General features: G+C 49.2%; 1 protein-coding gene across 1 annotated transcript in view; it reads right to left on the bottom strand.

Moving 5' to 3' along the window:
- Window positions 1-18,246, bottom strand: part of LOC147734642 (protein mono-ADP-ribosyltransferase PARP12-like) — a 335,778-nt gene that overhangs the window by 211,303 nt on the left and 106,229 nt on the right. The window contains exon 3 of the mRNA XM_086952938.1: window positions 11,139-11,403. Coding sequence (XP_086809064.1) covers window positions 11,139-11,403 — 265 coding nt within the window. The remainder of the gene's footprint in view (window positions 1-11,138; window positions 11,404-18,246) is intronic.

Genomic DNA, 18,246 nt, shown 5'->3' with positions numbered 1-18,246 from the left:
GGCAATCTGGTCCGATGTCATAGAGTGACTTGTGTGCGTGGGTTAGTAGTCGGAAAGTGATTCTCTTATTGACGGGTAGCCAGTGGAGGTCTTTCAGGTGACTAGAGATGTGTTCGTTGCGCGGGATGTCCAATATGATCCTGGCTGAGGCGTTTTGGATTCGTTGAAGTTTCTTTTGGAGTTTAGCGGTAGTACCTGCGTAGAGGGTGTTTCCGTAGTCCAGTCGGCTCGTGACCAGAGCATGGGTGACTGTTTTCCTAGTTTCGGTGGGGATCCAGCGAAATGTTTTTTTGAGCATGCGAAGGATGTTGAAGCAGGAAGAGGATACGGCGCTGACTTGTCTGTTCATTGAGAGTGAAGAATCCAGGATGACGCCTAGGTTCCGTGCGTGGTCTGTCGGGATGGGTGCTTTTCCTAGGGCTTCCGGCCACCAAGAGTCGTCCCATGCAGAGGGGGATGTACCTAGGATGAGGACTTCTGTTTTGTCTGAGTTCAGTTTCAGACGGCTTTGTTTCATCCATTCGGCAACTTCTTTCATTCCTTCGTGTAGGTTAGTTTTGGCGGTGCTGGGGTCATTGGTGAGAGAAAGGATTAGCTGAGTGTCATCCGCGTAAGAGATGATGTTGAGGTTGTGTTGGCGGGCGATGGCCGCGAGGGGGCTCATGTATACGTTGAATAGGGTGGGGCTGAGTGAGGATCCTTGTGGAACACCACAGATGACTTCAGTGGCCTCGGACTTGAATGGTGGAAGGCGGACTCTCTGAGTTCTTCCGGTGAGGAACGAGGTGATCCATTCAAGTGCTTTTCCTTGTATTCCGATCTTGTGGAGGCGTTGTAGAAGGGTGCTGTGGCAGACTGTGTCGAATGCTGCAGAGAGGTCGAGGAGGATGAGGGCGACTGTGTCTCCATTGTCCAGTAGAGTTCGAATGTCGTCTGTTGCTGCGATGAGGGCGGTCTCAGTGCTGTGTTTTGCTCGGAAGCCGGATTGTGAGGAGTCGAGGGATTTGTTGGCTTCGAGGAAAGCGGCGAGCTGGATGTTGACAGCTTTCTCGATGACTTTGGCCGGGAATGGAAGGAGCGAAATGGGGCGGTAATTTTTGAGTTCGGTGGGGTCCGCTGTGGGTTTTTTCAGCAGGGCGGTGAGTTCAGCGTGTTTCCAGTCTTCCGGGAAGGTGGCGGAGTTGAAGGAGCAGTTGATGACGTCTCGGAGGTGCGGTGCTATGACGGAGTCTGCTTTGTTGAAGATGTGGTGAGGGCAAGGGTCTGTGGGGGATCCTGAGTGGATGGAATTCATCAGGCGGATTGTGTCCTCAGTGGAGATTGGGATCCAGACGTTAAGGGTGTTCACGGGGGGAGAATGTTCAGCAGATGGTTGGGTGGGTTGGTCTCCTGGTTGGTTGTCGAAGCTGTTGTGGATGTCTGCAATCTTGTTGTGGAAGAATGAGGCTAGGGAGTTGCAGAGGGCTTGAGAGGGGGTGATGTCGTTGGAGTTGGCCGAGGGATTGGAAAATTCCTTGACGATGTTGAAAAGTTCTTTGCTGTTGTGGGCGTTGTTGTCAAGTCGATCCTTGAATGCTGTTTTCTTGGCCTTTCGGATCAGTTGGTGGTGAATGCGGGTGGCGTTTTTGAAGGCGTCCTTGGTGCTAGTGGTTGGGTCTTTTTTCCAGGTTTTTTCAAGGGAGCGGCAGAGTTTCTTGGACTTCTTAAGGTCATCGTTGAACCATGAGGCCTTCTTGCTGCCAGGTTTGCTTTGACGTTTTTTCAGTGGTGCTAGGGTGTCGGCGGTATTGGATAGCCATAGGGTGAGGTTGGCGGCGGCTTGGTTTGGGTTAGAAGAGTGGGCTGGGGTGTTTAGAAGAAGTGATGCGGAGATTTGGTCGGTGGTGATTTTGCTCCAGTTTCTTTGCAGAGTTGGTTGGAGGTGGTTGGTGGGTTTCGGCTTGTTGTAAGTAAAGTGGACGCAGCTGTGGTCAGTCCAGAGGAGCTCCGTAGTGTGGCTGAAGGAGACATGTTTGCTGGAGGTGAAGATGGGGTCGAGTGTGTGACCTGCGATGTGGGTGGGGGAAGTGACCAGTTGTTTAAGTCCGAGGTTGGCGAGGTTGTCCAAGAGGGTGGTGGTGTTGCGGTCGTTGTTCTTTTCAAGGTGAAAGTTGAGGTCTCCCAGAAGGATGTAATCTTTGGAGGGGAGCGCGTGTGGAGTGATGAAGTCCGTGATGTCTTCACTGAATTTTGCGCGGGGTCCTGGTGGTCTGTAGAGGAGGGTGCCTCTGAGTGTGGTCTTGGGGTCGATGTGGATCTGGAAGTGAAGGTGTTCGGAGTTAGCGAGGTTGGTGTCAGAGCTGGTTGAGATGCGGATTGATTTCTTATGGACGATAGCGATTCCTCCTCCTGTGTGGCCGGTACGGTCCTTGCGTGTGATCTTATAGTCTTCAGGGATGGCAATGGTGATGTCTGGGGCGGAGGAAGCGTTCATCCAAGTTTCTGTAAGGAAGGCGACGTCTGGAGAGATGGTGTCTAGTAGATTCCAGAGGTCAATGGCGTGTCTGTGGACTGAGCGGGTGTTGAGAAGGATGCATTGTAGGTGGTTGGGGTCGGTAGTCTGTGGAGTGGTCGTAGTGGAGTGGTTGTCGGAGCCGCTGAATTTGCAGGAGTAGCAAGAGAAAGGGCCATGAGTGTGTCCGGGAGCTGCTTGGACGCAGTTGGGGGCGCGACCGGGGTTAAGGGCTAGGAGGGTGGCGGCATCGTAGGTAATGCGGGGGGGCTGGGAGGGACGGGGCCAGGGGGTATGGCGCTGGGCGCGGTCCAGGCGCGGACGGGCGTAGACGGGCTTACCTTTGGCGCACCTTCGGCGCGGGTTGGGCGCGGTCGCTGCGCGTAAACGCTGCGCGCTGGAACAGCTGTCATATATGGATAGAGGAGGGGGAGGGGCGAGGGCGGCTGAGCTGGGAGGCGGGGCGGGTTAAGTCCGACCACAACAACAATCAAAATGGAAGCGGGGCGCTGGGGGATAACGCGCAGCACAGCCAAAGTTACACAGGCAGTCAAAATGCAAGAAATAGAGCAAAAGCGGCAATCTAGCACGTTTCCAAAGCGCAAATGCGTCAAGCAGGCAGATATCAGCAAATTACAATGAGGCGCTGCACAACAATACCACGTGTCGTCACAGACACTGGGGAGCGACCACTCGCCTCGGCAGAGAAGAGCGAGTCACAGCGCTACGATGGAGCTGAGCGCTGGAAGTAGTCAGTGGGAGGGCGGCTGAGCTGGGAGGCGGGGCGGGTTAAGTCCGACCACAACAACAATCAAAATGGAAGCGGGGCGCTGGGGGATAACGCGCAGCACAGCCAAAGTTACACAGGCAGTCAAAATGCAAGAAACAGAGCAAAAGCGGCAATCTAGCACGTTTCCAAAGCGCAAATGCGTCAAGCAGGCAGATATCAGCAAATTACAATGAGGCGCTGCACAACAATACCACGTGTCGTCACAGACACTGGGGAGCGACCACTCGCCTCGGCAGAGAAGAGCGAGTCACAGCGCTACGATGGAGCTGAGCGCTGGAAGTAGTCAGTGGGAGGGCGGCTGAGCTGGGAGGCGGGGCTGGTTAAGTCCGACCACAACAACAACCTCCGCCCCCCGAACTACGGGCCGATGACAGGCCTCGCTGTTACTCATGGGTAGTATGCCACGGCACCAGGCCTCAGCAGACGCTCTGTACGGGCACCGCTAAGGGTATCCCCATGCCCGTCACTGCTGTGGCGAAATCGTTACGGTCGCGTGCCCTCACTGCAACCAGGGCCAGAGGCTGAGCTCCACACTCTAGCTTCCGTTCCCAGCACACGCTCTCAGCCGCAGCAGGCACTTGTACACTAAACCAACGGGGGGACTCGCAGGAGCAGACAGCCCCCACCTCCTGCCCGCAAGCAGTGTCACCTCCATCCACCAGCACGCTGACCGAGCACCACCACGGGCGTCAGCTCATCGCCCCGGTACTCCTCACCTCAACCGCTGCAGGAAGGCGGCCATTTCGCCGGGCAGGGCGCCACTGGGCTTCTCTAGCTGCCGGGCCGATCCGGATGGTCCCTCATTTTCACCAGCACAGCGTTTCGTCTTGGCGCCCACAGCCCTCCGGTGATAGCAGAGCCGCAGTTCACTCGGCCGCCCGCAGCCGCACATGGGGAGGCCGACTTGCCGCTCTCAGGGACACAAAATGGCTGACACTCTGTGGCATTCCTCAACTCCTCAGCCCGTACGTGCCAACAACTACTGCAGGCCGGCACTCAGATCACGGGGCAGCACACCAGCGATGACCCGGCTTCAACACTCTCCCATCAGCGCCTCAAAGTTACAGCCGCTCCGCAAGCTCCCCACCACACATGGCCCTCACGGGTTCCGGCAGACCAAATCTCGGAGAAAGCCACCAGGGAAGCAAAAAAGGAGCCCATCTCCGGAGTCAGGACAGAAGCATGCTGCGCCTCAGTCACTGGTAAGCACAGATGGACATCAGGGAGGGTGATTGAACAAAGCTGATGGCTGGCGGCGCTGGAGGGATAGGAAAACACGTCCTATCTCGCCGCCATCTTGGCCATGCCCCCTCACAAAGGGCATTTAGGAGTAGTAAAGTTAGAATTCCTAACTTTACTACTCCTAAATGCCCTTTGTGAATACTGAAAGTCGTAAAGTTAGAATTTTGTCTCAGATTACTTTTGTGAATCTGGCCCATTGTTCCCATTTTTAAATCTCTGAATTCTTTCTGAACACAATTCTTCTGATTGTAAATCCCCTTCCTCCCCAGACCACCGCTGCATTAGCGCCATATAGGAAGCAAACGTCTGCCAATCCTTCTAATGATTTTCTTATTTCCCTCACTACAGTAAGCCCATCTGAAATGTTTGCCAAACTCAAATCTATGTCTTGCGGCTCCACATTCGATCCTTGCCCAGCTACAATTGCACAAGTCATTGCCCCTGCCCTTGCAGTAGTTCTCAACAGGGCTTGTAATTTCTCTGAAACTGTTTCTGCTTCATGGAAAAGTGACCTTGTTGTCAGTCTTTTAATAAAACCTCCTTCTGACCCTTTGGTGATATCAAACTATGGTCTAATTTCTCTTCTCCTGTTGATATGGCTTACATGACTGAGATCTTTGTCAACGAACAACTTTCTGCTTATAATAAAGAGCACTACTTGCACAATGATCACCAGTCCTGTGTCCGGCCTGGTCTGAGCACTGACAACAGTGTTGCTCCCTGCCACCAATTACATCAAAAGGATTCTGGACAGAGGAGGCTCATAAACTCTTATTCTCCTACATCTTTCTGCTGCCTTTGCCACATTATCCCATCCCATCCTATTGGATAGATAAAAAGCCTTATGAGTTTCGTGGTCTGAACGCCGAAGTGCCGCGACTGTGAGAAGACAGCAGCACTGGCAGTCTTCCGACCGTCATATTAACAATGGGGACTGCAGTGTGGCTGCGGCTGTCTTGTGGCTGTGATGAATATATTTCCATAACTGCTGATGCATGTGTGTACATTTTAACTGCATATGTGTCAAATACACACATATGCATGATACTTATGGAAAAATACCACCTACCTATTGATGGAGTTCGAGCCATATGAGGGCAGTCCCAGCAATTGGCATATAGAACAAAAAGCACTTACCTGTATATCACCTTAGACGGGGTTGTAGTCCTCGTTGGGAAGATGCTCCTGTGTAGGGGGACCTGGAGAAAGGGATCCATGTCAAAATCTGCTGGAAAGAGCAGGAAAGGGGTGAGTATTCACCCCAAATCCTTCATTACTGCCGACATTTAGATGCGATCTGACCACCGCGGATCCTGGAAAAGCCAATACAGATGGCAGTGTTGCTCCTCTGTATCGCCCTACAGATGGTGCCTTCCCCCGACAGCGGTCCCGGCGGTCGGTAGTGTGCTTGTGGTACCGTTGGTGTAGCCACGGTCTCTGCAAAGGCAGCACTCCTAACTCAGAATACAGCGGATGAACCGCAGAGCTCGCAGCGGTCGGACAGTGGGTACGGCAGTCCACGGACCACAGAACTCGTAATAAGTCACTTAGGGCTAGATGTAGGTAAAGCACATTTACCGATTCTAAAATACTGAATTTTACCGATTCGGTATTTTAGAATCGGTAAATGCTATGTAGGGAAAAATTCAATAAGTATTACCGAATCGTTAAGATTTGGTGTTTACTGGGTAATTCATATTCATTCCTAAGGACCTGGAGGCCCATAGGAATGAATGTGAATTACTGAATCGGTAAATACCGATTTGGTAAAATAGGGAAAGAGTCAAGGATGGCAGGGTGGCACATTGACACCCTGTTGCACCCCTGAATAGTGCTTGTGTGCACATGTAGCACACATACATGCCCTGAGGGCATGTATGTCTGCCACATGGCACTGGTGTAAATGCACAGATTTGCATTTACAGAGGTATTCGTTATTTACAACCAACTAATAGTTGGGGGTAAATAACGAATCCTTAAAGCAAAGAAGCACTCTTCAAAGTGCTTCCTACATTGTCATTTACCGATTCGGTAAAAACCGAATCTGTAAATGATGATTCGGTAAATACAGAATCAGTAAATACCGATTCGGTATTTACCGAATTTCCCCTACATAGCAAATGGCTCAATACCGGTCGGTAAACCTGAAATTTACTGATTTTCGGGTTTACTGACCGGTAATGGACCAACTACATCGGGCCCTAAGTGTTCTTGCTGGCAGTGGCATAGGCTGATCATGGCTCTCTTCCTTTCCGAAAGATCACTTTCAAGCAAGCACTATGGCCTCTTTCGATTCAGCCTTTGCTATCAAATATTGTGGTGTTACACAGGAACATCTTGTAGCCATGCTTATTCTATCTTTTGACTGCAACTCCTACAGATATGCAAATGAAGTTCAGCGAAGGGTTAGGGAAAAGTTCAGAAATTCGATGGCGCTCTACAGGTAGTGGTTGGAGGGTGATTAAGAGGTTTGGGTGGTTGGTGCTTCTTGGTCAGAGATAACCCTAATCTCTGAGAAAAGAAGTGAGAGAAGAGCTCTACCTTCTGTGTAAATGTAAGCAAAGTCAAGCGCACACAACCTGATTTAGTTCATAGGTACGGTGTAGTAACATTCGATGAAAGGATAAGATCAAACTCCTATGTTATTGTCTTGTTTGTTTTTTATTTATTTGGTGAGAGTATTGATTTCACAAAAAACCAGCCGACACGTGTTTCGTCAATATCGGGGTAGACCCAGGGCTGTCGAAGTTAGGTTGAGCGTGGTATCGTGGGACCGGTGATAATTCCAACCCGGTCCTAATCGGGTGTGAGTTATAATAGACACAAGATGAAAGCGCTTTTTCAAGCGTCCAGTGGATGTGTTGCGGGTATCAGGGTCCGCCGCCGGGTATGCGGACGGATAAATAAAGGCAAGCCAATCCGCTTGTCCTTGGTTGTCGGCTTGTTGCCGTTTCCGAAGGAGTTGGGATGTCTTTTGAGCTAGAAGTAACCCGGAGAACATACGGACGACATCCCAACCCCTTCAGAAATGGCAACAAGCCATTCAGTCCTTGTTGCTTGTGAATGTTTGCTGCTGCCCAGAGTTCCTTCTCAACATGTCTTCAACTATGGCTGGAGGGATGCTTAACTGTTTAGCTAATTTAAAGACCAACTGAAAAAACTGTATGCTGTGAATTAAATGTTTTACTACTCAGTTATCACAAATGGGTTCACACATAGGATGTGCTCTACACTCAACATGGCATTCACAGTAACTGCTGTGTCTGTGGACCACATAGGATTACAGAGAGCCCAGAACGTAAATCATTTTAGGTATAAGCTGATCCAACCACATCAGACTAATCTGTGGGCCCTGTACTGTCGCGCAGTCAAGGAATGACCTCAAGTAAAAACACTATGCATCCTCCATAAATTACTGTTTTGCCATAACCTCGTATTCCTTGCCAGGACTTCCAGTAACAGGTGGCGAGATAAGGCTAAGAAGCCTGACATTTTCAAACTATAGCACTGGTGCTTGAATATAACGCGCTGAAGTTCCCAGAATGGCTGAAACCCAACTCTTCAAAACAGCCTGCTGCCCAGCTTTGCCTCCTTCTTGCAGTGTGCTGAAGAAGCTGTAAAGCAGCCTGGAAGTTGCACAAGGCCTATACATGAGATAGGAACGTCCCAATACTTTTAATGCTTCCCACCCTTGAGCAATGCATCTTTGCAAGCCATTCATTAAACACACTGAAAACATGTTGTCTCTATTAAAAATTGTTTACTATATTTAGCACCAGCTTGCAGAAAGGCAATTCCAAAAGTGAAGAAAGCCTTAGAAAGGCTTAAAAATTAGCCTCTCTTTGTGTTTGGGAAGTACTCTAGCAGCAAAATGTGCAAATCATCACTTATTTTATTATTTATTTATTTATTTATTTCGATTTATATAGCGCTATATAACCCCGGGGTCTCTAAGCGCTTGTCCAATAAACACCACAGGAACCAAAAGAAACACTACAGGCGATTTATAGCCCTCCCCAAGCTTTCTGGAACAGAACCGTCTTCAGCCTCTTCCGAAAGGTCAGCAAATTGGGTTCTTTGCGCAAGTCCACCGGTAGACTGTTCCAGACCCCTGGAAGGGTATTGGAGATGGCACGACCGCCCACTGTCGCCAATCTGAACCGGGGTTGCGTGAGCATAGTTGCTTCGGCAGATCTTAACACCCTGGACGGTGTGTATGGGGTCAGGCGGGTCTTGATGTAACTTGGTGCCTTACCATAAAGGGATTTATGTGCAATGCATAACCCTTTAAAAAGCACCCTCTGCCTTACTGGGAGCCAATGTAACTCACGCATGAGTGGGGACACATGCGTGCTCCTGGGTTTCTTGTGAATGAGCCTGGCGGCATCATTCATCACCATCTGCAGTTTGTCCAGAAGTTTTTGAGGTAAGCCCAAATAGAGCGAGTTACCATAATCCAGTCTTGCCAGGATCATAGCAGAGACCGCCCTTCGCAGGGTAGAATGGGACAGTAATGGCGCGATCTTCCTAAGTTGACGCAACATGCCAACACAAGTTCCTACCACCGTGGTGACCTGTTTCCGCATGGAGAGCTTGTCATCCACATAAATGCCAAGGCTTTTTACAGCCACTGCCGGCTCCGGGGGCGGTCCAAGTTCCCTCGGCCAGAGTCCATCATGCCACGGGTTGCCGGCGATGGTAACAGGTAGAACTTCCGTTTTCTCCGGATTGATTTTTAAAGAATTCAGTGACATCCAGTTAGCTGTCTGCTTCAAGATGGCTTGCAGATTAGCTGGTGCCCCATCATCCATTTGGATAATGATTTGGGTGTCATCGGCGTAGTTATATACCTGACAATCCATCTGATTCAGGAGTCCAATCAGTGGTTGAAGGTATATATTAAATAACAGGGGCGACAAAGCCGACCCCTGTGGCACTCCACAAGAGATTGGTGATGCCGTGGAGAGTAATTCTCCCAACTGAACTCTTTGTATTCTCCCTTGTAAGAAAGAAGCAAACCAGGCATGGGCTGTGCCCCGGATGCCGAAGTCTCTCATCCGCGTCAACAGTTGTTTGTGACTGACGGTGTCAAACGCCGCAGAGAGGTCTAACAGCACCAGGGCGCCGGGTATCCTCTTATCTGCCCTAGTTCGGAGCTCGTCTATGATGGACAGCATGACCAGTTCCGTGCTGTGGTTTGCACGGAACCCTGATTGGTTTGGTTCCAGCAGGCCATTCCCTTCTAGATGGTCCGAGAGGGCGGCCAGAACGTGCTGTTCCAACACCTTGGCCAGGAAAGGGATCTGGGAGATAGGCCTAAAATTTTTTAGGCATTTCACATCTGCCCCAGGCTTTTTCAGCAGAGGGATCAACCTTGCTTCCTTAAAGGCATTAGGAACCTTTCCTAATGCTAGAGAGGAGTTCAAGAGATTCGATACCTCCTCTTCTATTCCTGGCATGGCCAGTTTGAAAACGTCAGGGGGACAAGGGTCTGCCTGGGAACCCGACTTCACTCTCCCGATAAGCCTGGGCAGGTCCTCCTTCATAATGGGGGGAAGAAGCTCCAGAGGTCTAGCCACCGGCTTTTTGGCCGACGTGGCCAGTGGAGGGCAAGCATGTATGGGGGTACAGGCAATTTCCGAATTAAGATCCGCAATTTTGCTGGTGAAAAAATTCTGAAATCTCTGGCAGTCCTCTAGAGTGAACTCCGGCCTCTGTTCTTTCACTTTTTTAAGTTCATTTAGGACTCGGAAAACTTCTTTTTGAGGGTTTGTCGCTGTGATGATCCTTTCTTCATAGAATTCTGCCTTCCTAGCTGTAATTGCCTGCTTATAATTCGCTAGTTCAAGCAGATAGACGCTTCTCGCCTTCGTATCATAGGCTTTACGCCAGGCTCTCTCCGTCTTGCGCACGACCCTCTTTTTCTCCCTTAGGGCGTCGTTATACCAAGGGGACCTCCGTCCTCTATTCGCTAGATTGACCCTGCGTGCTGGCGCCACATGGTCGACCGCGCTACGAAGCCTCTCCTCTAGGTTATCACAGAGGGCATCAGGATTATCAACTAACCGGGTCTGAGGATAATTTGCTGACAGATGTGCCACCATCTTATCACCATTGATGTTTTTCCATTTCCTCACCAGCCTCTGACCTACTGCTGGATTCGATTTGTAAAAGAGATACCCCACAAAACAGGTATGTTCTGAGATGGGAGAATCTTAAACTTATGGACAGTGATATTGGCTGGCTTGGGAGATAGAAGTTGGTGGGCACCAAGGTAATGTGCAGATGACTCAGTAAACATAAATATTCAGAAGACGTGACTCTAGAGAGTGGCGAGCCAGCTTTGAGGCTGAGAGAAGAGTGCTGCAGAAATGGATGGAAGCATATTAGGAAATTAGGCCATTAGGAAGTGGCTTTTGAAGGAGAGTCTCTCTAGGCAACTAGGAGAGAGTTTTACTGACTTAGCCATGCAGCACTATAAAAGGATAGAGGATATAAATCAGTTGCTGAGCTTACAGGGTAAATGTTTATATGGACGGTATGGTATTGCAAAGAAAGATGTGATAATTTCCAGAACACCTTGTAACCAGTGGTTCTCTTTTCTTGCTTCCTTACCTATATTGTTGATTTTCTCAGTCTCTTTTTGAGCCTCATTGCATTGGTGAATGCGCATCAGCTGGATGTTTTGGGCAATTTCCCCGGTCAGCCCATGAGTCTGCAGCACTTGCATGTTGTTGGGATCCAACAGGTTGTGAGATCGACTGCATTTGGAATTCCGACACGTGCCCCGGGCAAAGAATCCACAGACATGGAGTCCTTTGCAGCTTGCACCCTTTGCGCAGAAGGCGTCTTTCCTCGCATTCTGGTACTGCTTGCAAACCTTTAGTAGGAGAGAATTAAAAAACTTGTCTCTAATAAGTAAAACACAGATATACCGTCAGGCCATGACAGTGACATAATAAAAATCTAAAACATAGTGACAGTGACATCAGTATCTGAACTAGGATCTTATCCGAGACCGTATTCTTCTTCTATAATATCTTGAACGAGGGGTGTATAGGGTTGTATGTCACTATATCCTGCTCAAATTATAGGCCTACAAAAATCACACCCACTATATCGAACAGAAATACATTATATATAATGTGTATATTCTGTACACAACACAAAGTATTGGCCTGGTCACCAGCCTTATGAATAGACAGCTTGGTGAGTTTTTAAACAATACATACACTGGTGTTGTACCACTCTAACATGGTTGAGAAATTGACTAACTAAAAAAGTATTGCACCCACTCCATCAACTACAACTATTTCATTACGTGAACCTGCTGGAGTGGTCAATAAGTGTGATATATATGGATGGATGGATAGATAGAGGGAGATAGATAGATAGATAGATAGATAGATAGATAGATAGATAGATAGATAGATAGATAGATAGATAGATAGATAGATAGATAGATAGATAGATAGATAGATAGATAGATAGATAGATAGACAGATAGATAGATAGAAATTCACAGAAAAAACACAGGTTACAGGAACGTTATAGTTAGGCTGACATTTCAGATGTAACAGAACCTCTGAAATTCAGCAGTTATAGTCTCGCGCCCCCGTAATGCACTGCTGATGACGTCCCATATTAAATCACTCATGACATGGTCAGTAACATCACTGATGACATCACTGACGATTCAGTGGGTGTGTGACTGACTGTCGAAGTGAGTGATTATACGTGTTTCAGTGAATGTATGGGTGAGTAACTAATCTGTGTGTATATCTGTATCAGTCTGTAAGTTGGTGTTTAAGTAGCTGCATGGGTTGGTCAGTAGCTACATGAGTGTCTATATGGGTTATTGATTGATTGTCTGAGTACCTGTATGGGTGTCTGAGTGTTTGTGTGGGAGGGTAAAGTGTGTGTGTGACTCCCTGCACGGATGTGTGAGTGGTTGATTCACTGGGTGTATGGGTTCAGGAGTGCATTTGCGAGGGGCTGTATGGGTTAGTGAGTGTGTGCATGGCTGTGTTGGTGAGTGAATGGATGTCTCAGTGGTATATGGGTGAGTAAATGCATATGTGAAAGGCAGTAAATGTGAGTGTTGGAGTTTATAAGTGACTGTATGTGTTAGTGAGTGTGGCTGTATGGATGAGTGTGTGCTTGTGTCAGCGATTGTATAAGAGAGTAAGTATATGATAGAATCTATATGAATAAGTAAGGTGGTGTGTGTATAACTGTATAGGTGAGTAAGTGGCAGTGTGATTGACTCTTTGGGTGAGTGACTGGGGATGTGAGTCGCTCTACAGGTAAGTGGTGGTGTGTGAGTGTCTGTATGGGTATATGAGTATATATATCAGTGGCTGTATTGGTGAGTGACTGCGTGTATGAGGTGTTGTATGTGTGAGTTAGTGGATGTGTGTGTAGACCTATGAATCAGTGAGTGGGTATGTACTTACTGGTATTGGTGTGTCTATGGTTTTGAGAATGATAGTCTGAAATTTGGAGTGGGTGTATGAAAGGTTATATTGGGGTGTGAGTAGGTTCATCATTATATGGATGATGTCATCAGTGATGTCATGAGTGATGTCACTGACCACGTCATGAGTGATGTAATATGTGACATCATCAGCAATGCATTACGGGGGTGTCACAGGTTTTGTACAAGTGAATGTCAGCCTAACTATAACACCGGTGTTTTTCCAGTGAATTTCTAAGGTTTTTAACTAGCAGTCACGTTTGCAAAGTGGTGGAGAAAGGGGGCTGGGCCTCCAACCAGCTCTCAGGAATTCCACTGCGTAGGACTTACAGGAGCTACCAGGAGGGCTTTTTGGTCCCCAAGTTCCTTCTGGAGTAAAGGGGACATCAACCCCTAACAAGTAGTGCACCAGGAGGTGCATTTGCAAAGTGGTGGAGAAAGGGGGGCATGGGCTCCGAAGACCTCTTAGCAATCCCACTGTGTGGAACTAACTGAAGGTAACAAGAGGGGTAGCTGGCCCAAGGATGTCCTTTTGGGCCAACTACCCCTCCTGCTACCTCCAGCAAGACCCACAAAGCAGAATTGCAGAGTTCTGATAGCAGGCCACGCCCTCTTTCTCTAACAGTCTGTAAACATGCCTCCTGGTGCGCTCTTGGTTGGGGGATGAAGTCCCCTTCACTGCTGGGGGTCCTAGCCTACCTGTTACCTCCAGTAAGCCCCACACAGTGGGATTGCTGAGAGTTGGTTGCAGGACACACACTCTTTTTTCACCAACACTCTGCAAATGCACCTCCTGGTGCTCTCTTGGTTGGGGGATGAAGTCCCCTTGCAGCTTGAGGGTTCCTGGGGGCCAACCAACCGTCCTGTTACCTCTAGTACCAAACAGCTGTAAAAAGGGGCATGGTCTCCAACCACCTCTCAGCAATCCCACTATGTGGGGCTTACTGGAGGTAACAGGTGGGCTAGTTGGCCCCTAAAGACCCTCAGGAGTGGAGGGGACTTCATCCCCCAACCATGAGCACAGGAGGCTCGTTTGCAAAGTAGTGGGGAAAGGGGAAAGGGGGCGGGGCCTTCAGGGAGTTGCTGACTTCTGATCTTTTCATGTTTTTAGAAAGTGAGGCTGTGTGGCCCTAATTTCCTTGATCCTTTTGGCCCCCGCGGACCCCATCTCTTGGGGCCAGGCCATTTCTTTTTTTTTTTTGTCTTCCCAAAGTAATCGAGAAAGCTGTCAACAACCAGCTCGCCGCTTTCCTCGAAGCCAACAAATCCCTCGACTCCTCACAATCTGGCTTCCGAGCAAAACACAGCACTGAGACCGCCCTCATCGCAGCAACAGACGACATTCGAACCCTACTGGGCAATGGAGACACAGTCGCCCTCATCCTCCTCGACCTCTCTGCAGCATTCGACACAGTCTGCCACAGCACCCTTTTACAACGCCTCAGCAACATCGGAATACAAGGAAAAGCACTGGAATGGATCACCTCGTTCCTCACCGGAAGAACCCAGAGAGTCCGCCTTCCACCATTCAAGTCCGAGGCCACCGAAGTCATCTGTGGCATACCACAAGGATCCTCACTCAGCCCCACCCTCTTCAACGTATACATGAGCCCCCTCGCGGCCATCGCCCGCCAACACAACCTCAACATCATCTCTTACGCGGATGACACTCAACTAATCCTTTCTCTCACCAAGGACCCCAGCACCGCCAAAACTAACCTACACGAAGGAATGAAAGAAGTTGCTGAATGGATGAAACACAGCCGTCTGAAACTGAACTCAGATAAAACAGAAGTCCTCATCCTAGGTACATCCCCCTCTGCATGGGACGACTCCTGGTGGTCGGAAGCCCTTGGAAAAGCACCCATCCCGACAGACCACGCACGGAACCTAGGCGTTATCCTGGATTCTTCACTTTCAATGAACAGACAAGTCAGCGCCGTATCCTCATCCTGCTTCAACATTCTTCGCATGCTCAAAAAAACATTTCGCTGGATCCCCACCGAAACCAGGAAAACAGTCACCCATGCTCTGGTCACGAGCCGACTGGACTACGGAAACACCCTCTACGCAGGTACTACCGCTAAACTCCAGAAGAAACTCCAACGAATCCAAAACGCCTCAGCCAGAATCATATTAGACATCCCACGCAACGAACACATCTCTGGTCACCTGAAAGACCTCTACTGGCTACCCGTCAACAAGAGAATCACTTTCCGACTGCTAACCCACGCACACAAATCACTCTACGACATCGGACCAGAATGCCTCAACTCACGACTGTCCTTCTACACCCCCTCCCGCCAACTACGTTCTTCCAGCCAAGCCCTCGCCACTGTACCTCGCATCAACAAGACCACCATGGGAGGCAGATCCTTCTCATACCTGGCTGCTAAAACATGGAACTCACTCCCCACTTACCTTCGCCTTACCCAGAACCACCTAGCATTCAGAAAGCAACTTAAAACGTGGATATTTGACAAGTAATCCTCCTCCCCTTCCTTAGCGCCTTGAGACCCTCTGGGTATGTAGTGCGCTATATAAATTTTCTGACTTGACTTGACTTGACTGCCGTCTCTAAAAAAGGTTTTTCTTTTTTTAAACGCAACCCCTTTTCCTTTAAGGAAAACGAGCTGCATTTAAAAAATAAATATTGCTTTATTTAAAAGCAATCATGGATATGGTGGTCTGCTGTCCCCAGACCACCAGGCCAACATGTTTCATAAAAAAAGTATGTCGTATTTAGAGAGAAAATCCTGTCTTTGGCTCCTTACAAGTGAGCCAATATACTTTACCAATGTTACTCACCCGAGTTTTACAGTAGCCCTCATCCTCCTCGACCTATCAGCGGCGTTCGACACAGTCTCCCACCGCACCCTAATACGCAGACTCTACGATGCAGGAATCCAGGTCAAGGCCCTCGACTGGATCTGCTCCTTCCTCTCCGGCAGGATGCAGCGGGTCAGACTCCCCCCTTTCCTCTCGGACCCCACACCTACCACCTGCGGAGTCCCCCAGGGCTCCTCCCTCAGCCCGACGCTCTTCAACGTCTACATGGCTCCACTTGCCCCCATCGTCAGAACCTACGGACTCAACATCGTGTCATACGCAAACGACACCCAGCTCATCCTCTCCCTATCCAACGAGCCCAACACCGCCAGACGCAACTTTCGAGAAGGCAAGGAAGCCGTTGCCGAATGGATGAAAAACAGCTGCCTACAACTAAACACCAACAAAACAGAAGTACTCATCATGGGCCCAAACCCCGACGCCTGGAGCGACACCTGGTGGCCTACCGCCCTCGGAAACCCCCAACCCCCACAGACCACGCACGCAACCTGGGAATCATCCTGGACTCCGAGCTCAAAATGGACCACCAGATCAACTCTGTCTCATCTTCCTGCTTCCACACCCTCCGCCTCCTTCGTAACACCTTCAAATGCATCCCCCTCGAACACCGAAAGACAGTCACTCACGCCCTGGTCACCAGCAGACTCGACTACGGCAACGCACTCTACGCCGGAATAAACAAAAACCTCATCCGCAAGCTACAGAACGCCACCGCAAGACTGGTCCTCAACCTGCCAAAACACTGCCACATCTCCCAGCACCTGCGCACACTCCACTGGCTCCCCGTCGAGGCGAGAATCACCTTTAAGATGCTCACCCACGCACACAAGGCCCTCCAAGGCACCGGACCAGCATACCTGAACAGCCGACTCAAATTCCACGCACCCCAAAGGACCCTACGATCAGCCCAGCTTTCCTACGCCGTGGTCCCCCGCACCAGAAAGGCCAGATCGGGAGGCCGCTCCTTCTCCTTCCTCGTGGCCAAAGCATGGAACGCCCTTCCGCTCCACCTCAGACAGACAACATTGCTCCCCATCTTCGCAAGAAACCTCAAAACCTGGCTCTTCGACAGACCCCCTCCTTGATGGAATGGAACCTGCACCCCCACCCCTAGCGCCTTGAGACCCTTACGGGTGAGTAGTCGCGCTTTAACAAACTCCTGATTGATGATTGACAGGGAGTATACCTCACCTCTCCTGGAACCCAGCTCAGGAAGAAAGAGGCCCCGCTCTCTAAATACGACATACTTTTTTAAATATATTTCTTTGTTTTTCTATAGATGTAAGACACACCAGTTGATACAGAGGAACAAGAAACTGGATAATCTATACATATCCTTTGAAAAAGGTTTTGATTAATGTTTCACTTTTTTGCAGTAGCAAATGTTTAGAACTTTATCCCTGAAGAAAGCCGTGGAATCCTGTTCCTATCGGCTGAAACATGTTGGCCTAATATATGCAGTTATTTGTTTAGACTGCTTTCTTTGCACTGTTCTTGGTTTTAGTAGGGGGAAGAACAACCTTATTAAAGTTCTTTTACATTGTTTCTTTACCCTTTTTTAACTCACCACTTTATGTTTTTTGCACTGCACATGCTCCCATCACGATCGCTAGCTCATGGTCACTACAGTGATTGAGGGTTTGACCCAAATGAGTAGGGAATGGACGAGTCCCGTTGATCAAGGGACACACCATCCCACTTTGGATGACCAAATTAGAATATTTGATCTACATTTAATTTTGATGGGAATCCAACATTTCTCTGTATGGGTCCTACCAACAATCTAAGTATGTCCATTTTTTAGGTATTGTCCTGTTTTTCGTAGGTAGTAGAACTTATTAAGCCCTGTTAGCACCAACTCACTTAGTAAGGAGTTTGTAGATTTTTGGAGTACTAGTAGCTCCCATATAGACCCCCAGTTTCTCTTGTTGTTAGCTTTGTAATTGTGGGGATTTTATTCTGGGCAGGTCTTTAAATTTCCCTTATACCCTTTTTTCATTGTTTGTTATTTACTCCACTCTTCTACCCACCTCTGGGCGGTATTCCACTGACTGCCGTTCCACTGTATAGTGGAGAAGTGTGGCTCACTGGTTAGAGGAGGCAGACCTGGAAGCAGAGGTCAGCCCGGGACCAGGGTTCAATTCCCGGCTCGGCGGGGTCTTGAGTCCTAAAATGTCCATGGACTCGACAATTCTCGCTCCGGTGCCTACTCGATTCACGGGTTCACACTCTGCGACTCTGGGCATTAGCTTGCTTAATCTCCACAACGGCCCCTCGCGGCGGGATGCCTGGCTTTCACCTTGCGGATACCCTGCTGGGGTTATCTCACAGGGGAATACCAGGACGGGTTCCCTAAGCAAGTGCTTAGAGACCGGTTGGTGATTTGCGCTATATAAA

This window comes from Lissotriton vulgaris, chromosome 1_2 (assembly GCF_964263255.1).
Source record: "Lissotriton vulgaris chromosome 1_2, aLisVul1.2, whole genome shotgun sequence".
Taxonomy (NCBI): domain Eukaryota; kingdom Metazoa; phylum Chordata; class Amphibia; order Caudata; family Salamandridae; genus Lissotriton; species Lissotriton vulgaris.
This window is presented reverse-complemented; position numbering and strand designations above follow the sequence as displayed.